The following is a 13,443-nucleotide window of genomic DNA, read 5'->3' on the forward strand; positions in this document are numbered from 1 at the left end:
TTATAGCCAGAAATTTAGTTTGTGGGAGGGTTAATAATCCCCTAATTCTTTTTCTTTAAAACACCTGCTTGAAGGGCAATATTTAACTTCTGCAATTAACTTCCACAGGCTCTAAGTTCATTTTTTCTGTGTTTTCTCAGTAATTTACCTTGACATTTTTATGATTACCAAGGCTATTGTTTATTTCAGTAAGCACACTTCTCATACCTCACTCATATGTCCCTTCTTGATTCTGGATTTAATTTATGATGCTTCTTTTATAACATTATGTTGCCTTCGTGGCAACTGTCTGGGTATAATAAACAAAGAGGATGCCTTCAGTTGCTCTATCCTGCAGTGAGGGAGCTGTATTTGAAATTGGTAAGTTTGAGCTGAAGACAAAACAATTAAAAACCAGAAATAATGATGAAAAAAATGAAATTCGTTTATTACACACCCTTGATTAGGAGCTGAATGCATTTACTAGGCAGAATAATCACAGTTCTGCTCTCCTAGACTCACCCTACACCTACCCCCATTGGTGCCACTGAACTGAAGGCTCATTGGTTCCTTAGCACAATGTACTGTTACTGATTGATAGTTCTAGTCCAATCCACCGTTCTTTTGTCTGTTTTCAAAGCCTAAGGTACATTTGAACATATCTTAGCTAAGGGCATTACCAGATGACAAACAATAAAACGATTTATTAGGAATCAACCTCTGTACTAATGACATATTTTTGCTATTGTTTTTGATATTATGAGGATGAAATGGAAAAAAAATCTATACACCCACAAACACAAAACAAATAGACATGTGGACTTTATAAAAACATAGAATTGGAAGTAATTTTAAAATCTATTTGCCTAATGTAACAATGACCTTTCTTCCCAGTTTCAAAAGGCTTTTTAGGTTCTGTCAGTCTGGTGCAACTTCAATTAAATTCTACCCTCTCCTGAGACATGGCATCAAAATCTAATTCGGTTACAAGAAGCAATAACATTTAATTATCTCCTCCAGTTATCTACACTGCCAAATGATAGGATTTCCTGAGAGCCACAGATGTCACTGCTGTAAGCAAGGACCAGTTTAGGGATATGTACAGAATATCAGAACCACACTGGCTTATTTAACGCTTTTATTCTTTTTTTTTTTTTTTTTTAAAGATTTTATTATTTCCTTTTTCTCCCCAAAGCCCCCCGGTACATAGTTGTATATTCTTCGTTGTGGATTCTTCTAGTTGTGGTATGTGGGACGCTGCCTCAGCGTGGTTTTGATGAGCAGTGCCATGTCCGCGCCCAGGATTCGAACCAACGAAACACCGGGCCGCCTGCAGCAGAGCGCGCGAACTTAACCACTCGGCCACGGGGCCAGCCCCTTAATGCTTTTATTCTTTATGGCTCATATTTATATACATCAGAAATTTGCTCCCAATCTAACCTGCTGCAAATACTGTTAATATATTTCCCTAGGGAAAATAACTTACCCTTCCTGTGCCTCAACATCCTTATTCAAATCTCATAAAACCATGCTGGGCATATAGTAAGTACACAGCAAATATTAGCTTTTATTATTACCTCAGGTAAAATATTTCTTTTCTGGCACTAAAATGTATTAGGGACCAGTCACTTCTAATTAAGTAAAGCTATATTAAGCTAAACAGCAAAATTAGTTTGTCTAATGACAAAGTTGATGAATTTACCCTTTCTAGGTTAATATTACAGTATTTATTTTTCTTTAAAAGACTACTTAGAGCTCTAATCATTTCCCTTTCTTCCAGCATGTTTCCCAATATGCCTATTTTAAGTTTATTAGGCAGATGAAGAAAGCATATTCTCTAGGTATTTCTGAACTTGGGAGTGTTCTCCACGAAACCAAGAAAAGGTCACTCAGAGGTCAGAGAGAAAACAAGTTCCCCTGGTCCTTTTGTAATTCTTTGTGGTGAAGAGACCCTCAATATTGCAGTTGCTTCAAGGACATGACCCTGAAGCAAAGATTCTGATAAATACTCCACTTTTTGCCTCTGTTCTGTAACTTAACTCCCTAAATAAGTCTGTGTCCTCTATGTAATCCCAAAACTACCTCATCTTCTAACCTTACAATTAGCAGGCAGATTCTGGCTTGCAACAAGATGTATAGTCTGAGCATAAGGACATACATGGGGAATAAAGTGTTTTTAGGAGTCTGCTATTCTAAATCGTCAAAAAATTCAAAAATTTTTGTCCAAAGAAATCTGAGACTCTAATAACACAGAAGATCATTTCAACGAAAGTATGCACATGAGTGAATCAGCATTGTGGATAGGTCTACTCTGATTAACTTGGTTCGTGATCACATGCTGAACTAACTTTATACTGTCCTGTGTTCAGAATGAACACTTGTGATGTGCCAACATTTATGGTAGACACACAGGAGGCACAAAGAGAACTAAGAAACAGCCTCCACCTTCAAGGGGCTCACAGTCATCAGATAAAACAGCATGTATTAACTTGTCAGTTACAGTATAAAAAAGTAAGTTCAGAAATTTATCTACTAATGGACCAGTTAGATTACAAAAGGCTCTCCATAAATCTGTTTACAAATCCCAAATGAATGAGAAGAGTTTACGTTCACAGTCCTCGATGTAATTCCATTAAATAGGAAATATGTATTGGTTCTTCCCATGCCTGAGGATACTTAGTTTCTATCAGGCACATTTTTTTTTCCTCCTTTTCATTTCATTTTAAAAAAAAATTGAGTCAACTATTCTTGTTGAGTTCTGAATTTTACTTGATATTGGGGAAGAATTTATTCCACATATAGGTACAACATTTTCAACATTCAACAACATAAAACAACATTCAACATTTTCTCATCATATTCAATTTTTACAAATTTTCATATGTTTTGTTTCTATCATAAGCCTCTTCTTAGTAGTCTTTTTAGGTACCTTCATTGTTTGTTGGTTGGCTGATTTACTTATTGGACTTGAGGGATTGCATGTCAATATCCACAGAGCAAATGCATTATAGACTAAAGACTAGTTTGGTAGCCCAGGCTGAGATGGCAATTCAGTCTTACTGGCATTAGGCTGAACTGACCATGTTTCCCTCTGGAGTACAGCCTTGATCATATAAATTAAAGTTAGTAAGTTGAAAGTCTGAAAATAAAAACAGCTTTGCCTATATTATGTATTCATTTATCAATTCAACAAATTTACTGAAAGCTTTCTATATGTTAAACACTGTTGTAGATAAAAAGGCAATTCAATCCAGCATTATGAGTCCCAGAAAGGCGAAATACGGAAAAGCTCATGCAAGCTATAGGAAGGAGATCTAACACACTCTTTGAAGGTCAAGAAGGGCTTCATATCAGGATGGGTAAATAAGGTGCGTCTGAAGAATGAATTGGTTTGGCCAAATTATGGGATGAGGCTGGAGTTAAGAGGGTAACACGCAGAATTTATCTTGAGGGTGATAGAGAACAATGGAAGAATTTTAAGCAAGAGAGTAAAATCATCAAAGTGGCATTATAAGAAATTCATTCTGACTAAGATTTGGTTTGAGGGAAATGGACAAGAATGGAGACTATTGTGCTGTTTGGGATGTTACAATAATATAGATAGATAATGACAGATAACAAGTGTCTTGAAATAGGGTAGGATGATAGGATGATTGAAAGCTCAACAGATTAAAATGCAAAGGCTTCTCTACCTACTGAACAATCCTTTCAGTGTGTTCTCACTGTACCTTTGTAAGCACCTTCTTAAGATAAAGAAATTATTTGTTAGCTTGTGCCAACACAAGTGGAAGATGGATCTTTTGCATGCATTAGACCTGAACACATCCTTAACATCTTAAAGTGCGGAAAGTGCCTGGTATGTTTGGGAATGGCATGTAGCAGCTTGTGACTCTATTCCAAGATGCATATAGGGGAATGATTAGAGAAGACGCTAAAGCCAACCTAAGAAAGGACTTAAGGAATTTCAACTTTATTCAATAGGTAATGAGAATTCACTTAGGGATTTAAGCAGAGAATAGACAGATGAGCTGGTCTTTCTAAAGATAACTGGTATAGTTGAGAGATTTTAAGGCAAACTTCCCATAATACCTACCTTCTAGCATTCATCCCTTAGTGCAATCCCCTCCCCTTGAGGTGAACAGGAATTATGACTTGCTTTTCATTTCTCCTGTGATTCTATTACATTATATAAAACTAAATTTTGCTAGTGACTCACTAAAGAGACTCACCTTGCTGGCTTGATGAAGTAAATAGCTGTGTTGGGGAAGTCCATATGGTAAGGAACTATGGATGGCCTCTAGGAGTTGAGGAAAGAACTGAAGCTCTCAGTCCTACAACCACAAGGAACTGATTACTTCCAATAACCATGTGAATTTGGAAGAGGATCCTGACCCTCAGGTGAGAATTCAGCCCTGGTCAACACCTTGATTGCAGCCTTAAGACCTTAAGAAGAGGACCCAGGTAAGTCATGCCCAGACTCTCCACAGAAATCATAAGAAAGCAAACACGCTATTTAAAGCTGCTAGGTTTGTGGGTAATTTGATTCATCAATAAAAAACAAATATAAGCAGTAACACTATTGAAGATAAATTAGATGAGGGAAATTTGGAAACAGGAAGTCCAGTTGGAAAGGAGGAGGAGGTAACACAGTGAAATTACCCGTTATTGCTAAAACATGAGCATTGTAGTCAGAAAGCTGCTTTCAAGCTCTTTATCAAGTTATGTAATTAATCTAGCTACTTTCTAAAATGAGATAATAATAATATATTTTCTCAAATGGTTTTTAAAAGGAATGTGTGAAGGGAAATGTATATATGTGGTTTAGCACAATGCCTAGCACACGTTACTATTACTGTGCTGTTATGTTAATCTTTATGAGGAACAATAAGAGCTGGACTAGGATAATGGTAGTGAGAATGGAAATGGTGATAAATTTGAGCAATAGCTTTAGGTGGTAGGTCTCAGTGATTACACCAATAGAAAGAGAGAGAGAGAGAGAGAGAAAGGAGGGAGTGAAAGATGACACAATTTCTATCTTGGATGACTGGATGAGAATGATATCATAACTAAAATAAAGAATGCAGAAGGGAAAGCTAATCTGGCTGAGGAGATAATGAGTTCTGTTTTGGCATGTGAAGTCAATGTGCCTGTGGGAGGATATCCATATGGAGAGGTCCAGTGTACAGCTGGGAACACCGACTCAGTACTCGGAAGAGGCCTGGCTATATGGAAGGGTTTGGAGATGGTTGAGAAATAAACTACATAAGTGCTCACACACATGCACATACACACACAATCTTAACATTCTTTCTGCAAAAACAAGAGAAATCTTTTCTCTTAGAAATAATTAAATTATGTCCTACTTTAATAAACAGAGCCCAAGACAAAAAAAAAAAAAATAAAGAAGGGGAAAAGGATTCTTTCTTATTTCCTTAAAGAATGAATGACTAGCATATTCTCAAACACAAAGGGGATATTTAAGTTGACTGAGCCTGGTAAGTCTGTTGCAGAGGTCAGCAAACTATGGCCCCAGGGCCACAGGCAGCCTGTTGTCTGCTTTTGTAAATAAAGTTTATTGGAATATAGATGCACCTATTCATTTATATATTGTCTCTTGCTGCTTTCACAATACAATGGCAGACTTTACTAGTGTGACCAAAACTGTGTGGCCTACAGAGCCCAAAATATTTACTATCTGGCACTTTACAGAAAAAGTTTGCTCACCCCTGCTCTATTGCGTAAAAAAATGATAGTCCTCCAAAATACTGCATCAATAAATAAAGTAATAAAAAAACACCACCTGGAATATCAGAACATTGCTCTAAATGTTTTAAGACTTGGTTTTGGGTATAGTCTTTCATTCATTACTTGCAACCTTTCTGAGCAGAATTTTCTCAACTGTCAAATAGGAATACCAACTCTTCTGCTTACTTCGTAAGGTTAAAAGCAAGAAAATCTTTAAAAAAAACTACAAAGCACTGAACAAGCATAAGTTAATATTATAGATTTTTTTATATTGTCAAATCTCGAAATCAATGCACCCAGTCCTAATTATATAAGAAAAATATAAATATACATTTATGTATATAACTTATCAGAGCACTTTTCTACCTAGTTTTTTCTCTTATCTTTACAAGAAATATTTGGGTTGAGTAGAACTCATATTGGCTTCACCACTTCCAGAAGAGAGAAGCACATAAAATTAAGACATTTACTTAAAGTCACCCAGCTAATTAATGGTAGCGTCAAGAGCAATTCAAGCCTCTTGATTCTAATTTACTTTCTATAGGGCTATGTATCTACAATGCTGACAAACTCCATAATTCAGTCATATCTGGTATGCATGTGTGGGTATCTGATGTATATTACTTGAGTATAGAAAGCTAGGAGGCTGAGACAAAATAAACAGAATTTATTTAAAGACGAATTGTCTCTTCAAATGTATTTTTTCTTCTTTAATGTTTTTGAATTTTTAATAAACTTTCTATTTTAGAATACTTTTAGATTTACAGAGAAGTTACAGTGATGATGAGAGAATTCCCATATTTGCCGAGCCATGTTTCCCCTACTGGAATTCATTTTTAAACTAAATAATAAATAACTATCAGCGTATATCATCTAAAAAGTCAGAAAGGTGAGAAAAATATGTGTATGTGTAATGTACAGTTATTATTTTTCTCATTTGACTTATGATTAAGGCAAGATGTCCTTACTTGTCCAAGGTCAGATAAAAAAAATAACACATAAAATTAGAAATAAAAGTAGATGTGTTAAATGGGAGATTATGAAGATGAATGAATTAATGTCTTTAAAATGACTTCAAAATGTGTGGGCTTCTGAAAATGCGTGGACTCCTGCCTAAAGACAAATCATTACTAATATTTAACTTGCTAATCTACTTTCCAAAACAACATGTTCTTTCATTAGCTCCTTGTTTATTTGCAACATGACCTGGCTTGGTTCCTGGTATATTTGGAAGCTGAGCGAAGACATACAATTTTTTTCTTGATTTAGAAACATGATGGTGAAAATGCCAGTGTTTTTTGCAATGTGAAGTTTAGAAAAGGAAATCATGTACTTCTTTCTTTCTTTCTTTCTTTTTCTTTTTTTGGTGAGGAAGATTGGCCCTGAGCTAACCTCTGTTGCCAATCTTCCTCCTTTTTTTTTTTCTTTGCTTGAGGAAGATTGTCACTGAGCTAACATCTATGCCAACCTTTCTCTATTTCATGTGGGATGCTGCCACAGTGTGGCTTGATGAGTGGTGCTAGGATCAGAACCTGTGAAACCCAGGTGCTAAAGCAGAGTGCATGAACCACCAGGCTGGTCCCACAAGTACTTATTTGTTGACCAAAAACAGGACAGTGTTTCTTATTTTCAAAATAATAAACTTTCTCATACTTTTTTTTTTGTCTCTTTAGCACTTGCTTGCCACATAAAAGGTGACCAGATATCCATTTCCTTAGAAACATGGCTCTCCAGGACAATCACTTAAATATAAAATATCGTTACCAAAATATCATTTTACCTGTTAATTATTTTTCTTTTCCAAAATGTAAAACATAATTATATAGTCTATTATTACCTTTTTTGAAGAAGAAGAAGTTTGGCCCTGAGCTAACATCTGTGGCCAATCCTCCTTCATTTTGTATGTGAGACACTGCCACAGCATGGCTTGATGACCAATGTGTAGGTCAATGCCCAGGATCAGAACTCTTGAACCCTGGGCCACCAAAGCAGCATGCAACACCAACCACTATGCCACTGGGCCAGCCCGTAGATATGCATTTTTTTAAAGATAAAACTTCCATCTTGATCCCTAAGTAGTAAATGAAATTATATGTGTGAAATAATTAGGTAGCACACTAAATGTTTTCATCTCCTCTTTTTCTTCTTCTCTTTCCTCTCCTGCTGGTCGGTGAAAATCACTTCTCACAGCTATCAATCATTATGGCCCTTAGGAAAATTGGATGTTCCATGGTGGAAAGAGTTGCAGGCACAATAGTAAGGGAGTAAGATTTCTTGAGCAAGTGTCACGTGTTGAGCAGTGCATTAGATGGTTTACATGTCTTCTATTGCTTAGAGCTATAGTCTATCTTGCATCATGGATGTGATTATTCACATTTTACATTTGAGGAAACTTGGCAGGAAACATAGCTGAACAACTTCCCAGAAGTCACACAGCTTAAGAAAGCCTGGAGTGTAACCATGAACCAAGTGCCTGCAATGGAGGCCACTACTTGGGGAGAAAAATCCTGTTTCTGCATGAGTGTTATGCTCTCAATTTATATCAAGATTCTTCTTCTGGGGACCGGCCCGGTGTGCACGTCCCGCTTCAGCAGCCTGGGGTTCGCCAGTTCAGATCCCAGGTGTGGACACAGCGCTGCTTGGCAAGCCATGCTGTGGTAGGCATCCCACATATAAAGTAGAGGAAGATGGGGACGGATGTTAGCTCAGGGTCAGTCTTCCTCAGCAAAAAGAGTAGGACTGGCAGCAGATGTTAGCTCAGGGCTAATCTTCCCCCTCGACCCCCCCCACAAAAAAAAAAAAAAAAAGATTCTTCTTCTGCCGCTACTCATTTCCCGCACTTAAATAACCCTGACAAATGGAACATGGTCCAAGAAGTTTCCTCTAAGTAAAACACAGGACAGCATAGGGAGTTCTCTGAAGCCAAGTATCAACCATAATTAAGGGCAGATTTCGTCCCAACTTTACTGAAGTCTCCAGACAGACAGTGGTGTGCTGCTGCAAACCAAGCACAAGCCTAGGACTTGAAACGTAACAGTCGTGGCTCTGTCCCTAAGCTTGAGTGCAACCCAGTATTTATTACTCATCTAACATCCAGAATTAAGATAATTTTCAGCAAATTCTACCAAGAGACCATAAGACACTAAACAATTTATACACTAAACATAGAATCAAAATTAGACATATGTAAACAAAAAGTAAGTTTCCAAAAATGAGCTTCGGTTATCAGTCACCTTACCGTCCAAAGTCAGGCACCTTCTTATATAACCTATGTATACGTAAGTCATTTTAGTAAATGTTAGCATTAGTTTTACACTTGACATAAAATTTAAAACCTCATCTATGGTTTGTTCTGGGAATGTATCCATCATTTGCAACCTTGAGCCAAGGAAAGACCATCTAGATTCCAAATAATGGAAAAGGAAGCAAACTTTTGGAATCCAACCTACTTCTAACTTGGCCACTGTCTGTAACATAAGCTTTCTAAGAGGTTGGCAATACTGCAGACTAGACAATGGTTTTTACACAAGTATGGAACAGAGAATTGGAATTAGAGATACATGGAGTGAAAAGTACAAAGAGTCTAAGAAGAAATAAAAACTGTCCAAATAAACTAGCATTGCTTAAACTGGGCCTGTTCATATGAATAGTGACAAATAACGTGCATTTTCTGTGACTAAAGACTGTGAACTTTGAAAAGATAAAAAAAATAAGAAATATATACATATGCATATGTGGAACCAGAGATACAAAAAGGAACACATTTACTCTAAAGCATAGGCAAAGCAGTGAAGGAAAGTTGAAAGAAAATTAGAGAAGTAAAATTTTTAAAGTCATTCTCTTTGCAGGATTATTTCTCCCTGTCTTGTAACTTAAATGTATACCTACAGTGGAATTTATTAAGGTCAATAGACTTAATTGTAAATTTCAATAAGCTTAAAAGCAAGTACAGCTAATTTGAAAACGGGGAAAAATTCCCATGGCAATAACTCTGCCTTCTAAATTTGTCCACAGTATGATTTTATTTCATCCTTCCCATTAAAGATTTAGGCATAAATAAACTCAAAATATTTTAATAAACCAAAACTAGCTTGAAGTTACTTTTTCTGCAGTTGTATTTTCATAAACACACGCATTAAAATTTATTTAAACATGGATTAAACCTTAAAAATGTATATGCAAGCAATTTCTTCTCAGCCTGTAATAGCTTGGCATGCATTTGGTATTTTGAGAGAAAATATTAATTAACTCTACATCACTTAGAGTCCTTCAAGATTCACCTTTCTCTAGACCTTTTTGAGATAAAACCATCTAATAGAGAAAAGTTGAGTTTTGGGATGAGAAAAATTGTATACAAATCATGATTCTGCCACTTACAACTGTGATGATCTTGAGCAAGTTACTTAACATCTCTAAGGCTCAGGTTCTTCTGATGAAAAATGGGATTAATAATAACAGGATTATAGTAAGGATAAATGACATAACTTTATATAAAAGAACCTAGTAGGCCATCATAAATGTTAGTGTTTCATAAAATGGAATTCATTCCCTACTATAATTGGTTTAATAAACTAGATTGATGGAATGGATAGACAGCAGACTATACTCAACATAATAAGAGTTCTAATAACATCTAAATTCTGAATCCTTCCTATATTCCAGGAATTGTACTGGGTGTCTGAATGACATGGCTAATCTCTTTTAATCCTCATAACTAATTCATAACAATGAGTTAGGTGCTACTGTTGTAACCATTTTGCAGATGAAAAACATGATGTTTGAAAAAATGAATTAACCCAATATCAAATGACCAGGGTATAAACCCAGGCACTCTGCACCCCTCGCTTGAACCATTCCCATGGTTCTCATTAACTGGCCTTTGAAAATATTCACACCAAACAAAAATGGAAATGAGGGCAATTCAGCTAAGGAGGGAAATTCCAAATCTGGTAACAGCAGGGAATAACAAAAAGCAAAACATAAAAACTCAAAAAGCAAACAACAAAAAAACCCAGAAGGACTGCACCCTCCATAGCTTCCTGGAAAAGATGTTCTGAGAGTGTGACTGCTCATGGCCTCCCAGGTTCATGCCTCTGTGGTTACTTGTGCCATTTCTGTAAAAGTCTGTGATTTTAAAAATAAATTCCATCTGTTATATATCCACTTGTCTGTTATAAAACCCACAGGGGCTTTGAAAACAATCTCATCACTATAAAAGCCTTCAAACTCAGATTAACCTTGAAGATTATATTTTTTTATTTGATTTGGGGATCCACAGGAATTCCCACATTCTGTGTAATGGACAATATATTGAATAAGGCTTGAAGGTATCCTCTTCATTCTCATTTTCATCTGGGCATTTTGCCTCCATAGAAAAGGACAAGGTATTGAACCACAGATCAAATCTTTACCAATTTGCCTGATTTTGTAGCATAACTTACACAGATCTGTGACCCACAATCAAATTTACAATTAAAGTAAATTTAAATACTTTTGAGAGTTTTAATAGCTTTATGAAATAATTATAAAATGACCATTTGCATCTTGTTCTATCATAAAAATAAGTACTGATAAACACTAAATGGCTGAGGACCTGCAGAAATTCTTGCCTCCCTAATTCCTAATTTCAATAGGTTATGACTTAAGTTCTAATGAAAAAGTTTTTATTTTCTCTACAGAATTTTTTTCTTTTTATCATTCAAAACATTCATTTCCAAAGATTGAGGTGGTGACTCCAAACTTTTAATACTTAAATTATTGCTATTCTTTATCTCACAGCATGGAATGAATAGCCATCTTAATTCATCTATCTTAATAGATTAATTATTTAGACTGTATGTATTGAATCAAAACATGCCTTGACAGCCCTTAAATTAATTACCTACTATTTATCTGACATCTTTTTCCTTGTAATCATCTTTCATGCATATTGATTCTAAGTTATAAAATATTGTCAAAACTTCAGTCAGAAGTCATGGAAAATCATTTATCAATAGAATACAAGAATGTAATTTTCTGTAAGCTCCCAAAATATCATTCTATCATTCTGTCTACCTTCTATCTAGTCATTCTTTACCTTCATCATCTGAAAACAAATTTAGAAGCATGGTTGCTTGAATGGAGCATTTGAGAAGTTAATTGAAGAACACTAGATTGCCAAGTGGAAAAAAAAAATTGAAATAATTAATATGAAATAAATGAAGAAATTCAACATATTATAAAAACGAAGAGTGTATAACCATGCAACTCCATGGACAGTGACTACACATACAAGCAAATGAAAGCAGCTGACCACGTACCCACACACCTTGGCAGGGGTGCACTCCACACTCGTCGGCCACCACCAAGACAGATGATCTCTGATGTCCCTTCTAGTCGATACCCCAATGAACACGAGAAGGTCAGAGTGTCACCAACCCCAAAGTTGAACCCAATTCGGTTACCATATTGAGGAATCCCAGGATCTTCACAGGGCTCGAGGTTATACTCTGTAAATTAGGTGGAGAGGAGGACAAAGAAAATGATAGTAGTCATTTTTAAGAGTATATTCCTATTGTTTGCAAACTGGATCCTTTTTAGGGCCTAGTCATGCATTTAAAAAGTGACCATATCTATACTTATGGGAATATGCCAATGGCACACATAATTTTCGTCTTTTGTGAAAGATCTAAAAACTTAATGAATACTTTTATGTGGAAAATTCAAAACAGATCAGAAAACGGCACTTTCTGAGTGATAAATTGAAAATATAGCTATTCACTTCATATTCTTTCTTCTGCATTAGAAACATTTCCATTTCATAGATTTTTTACTTATAATAATGGTATAAAAATGCATATTTTCAAACACAAAAAAAATCTGGAATGAAATCATTTGTACTTTTGAAATGCATTTTACTTAATGGTTTTAATCTAAAGGACAAAGGCTCTTGTGCCTCTAGTATACAAGGAGTTCAATTAATTCATATTCTGAAAACGTGACTTCAGATGCAAAGGTTTATGTAAGACTGAAGTGTCCACACACTGAAAAGTGTTATATTATAGATTTATACAAGGAAATTTCTCCAAGCCATGAATAACATCATGAAAGTGAACAGCTAAACACTCTTTAAGGGATGAATGAGTAGAGTTGATTAAATAACAATATTACAATTTATATACTGTCCTAAGAAGAAATAGCATATCTAAAAATACCCCCAGTGGATGCACTTACTATGTAATCGCAACAAAAGGGACTGTTTCATGTTGATGAGCTATTATTTTATTATTTAAAAAATTTATTTGGACAAACTTTTACCATTATAGGTTAAAATTGATTTTGCTCATTTACTGTTCATTGTGAAATACCTAATAGAGGGCAAGTATTTCCATGCAAATATTAGAATAATAATTGAAGAACAGGTTAGTATTTGTATAGTTTTATATATATATAATTATAATATTACAATTTTAATGTTAGCAAGTTGACATAAGATTTACTTATTAGTTTGTTTCTGTATTAAGAAATAGCTACTTGTCTCACTATTTCATTCAACTAGAAAGTAGAAACCCAGCTGACGGGAAAATTTTTATTCACTCTGGTCTTTAAACTTTTTTTCTGGAACTCAAGCAAATTGTTACCTATAGAGGAGGTTATTCTAGAATAAAAGGATAACCACATTAATTTGTTTCTAGATCATCTAGTTCCAAATGAATAAATTGTTTACCTTAATTTTGGCCT

At 35.3% G+C, this 13,443-nt stretch overlaps 1 protein-coding gene across 7 annotated transcripts in view; it reads right to left on the minus strand.

The window, feature by feature from the left end:
• The window catches only part of CSMD3 (CUB and Sushi multiple domains 3), a 1,172,992-nt gene that overhangs the window by 345,064 nt on the left and 814,485 nt on the right, over nt 1-13,443 (minus strand). For all 7 annotated transcript variants that reach the window (XM_070630871.1, XM_070630869.1, XM_070630875.1 and 4 more), the window contains one exon: nt 12,024-12,212. In XM_070630871.1, the coding sequence (XP_070486972.1) occupies nt 12,024-12,212 (189 nt within the window). The remainder of the gene's footprint in view (nt 1-12,023; nt 12,213-13,443) is intronic.

Source organism: Equus przewalskii, chromosome 8 (genome assembly GCF_037783145.1).
Source record: "Equus przewalskii isolate Varuska chromosome 8, EquPr2, whole genome shotgun sequence".
Lineage (NCBI taxonomy): Eukaryota > Metazoa > Chordata > Mammalia > Perissodactyla > Equidae > Equus > Equus przewalskii.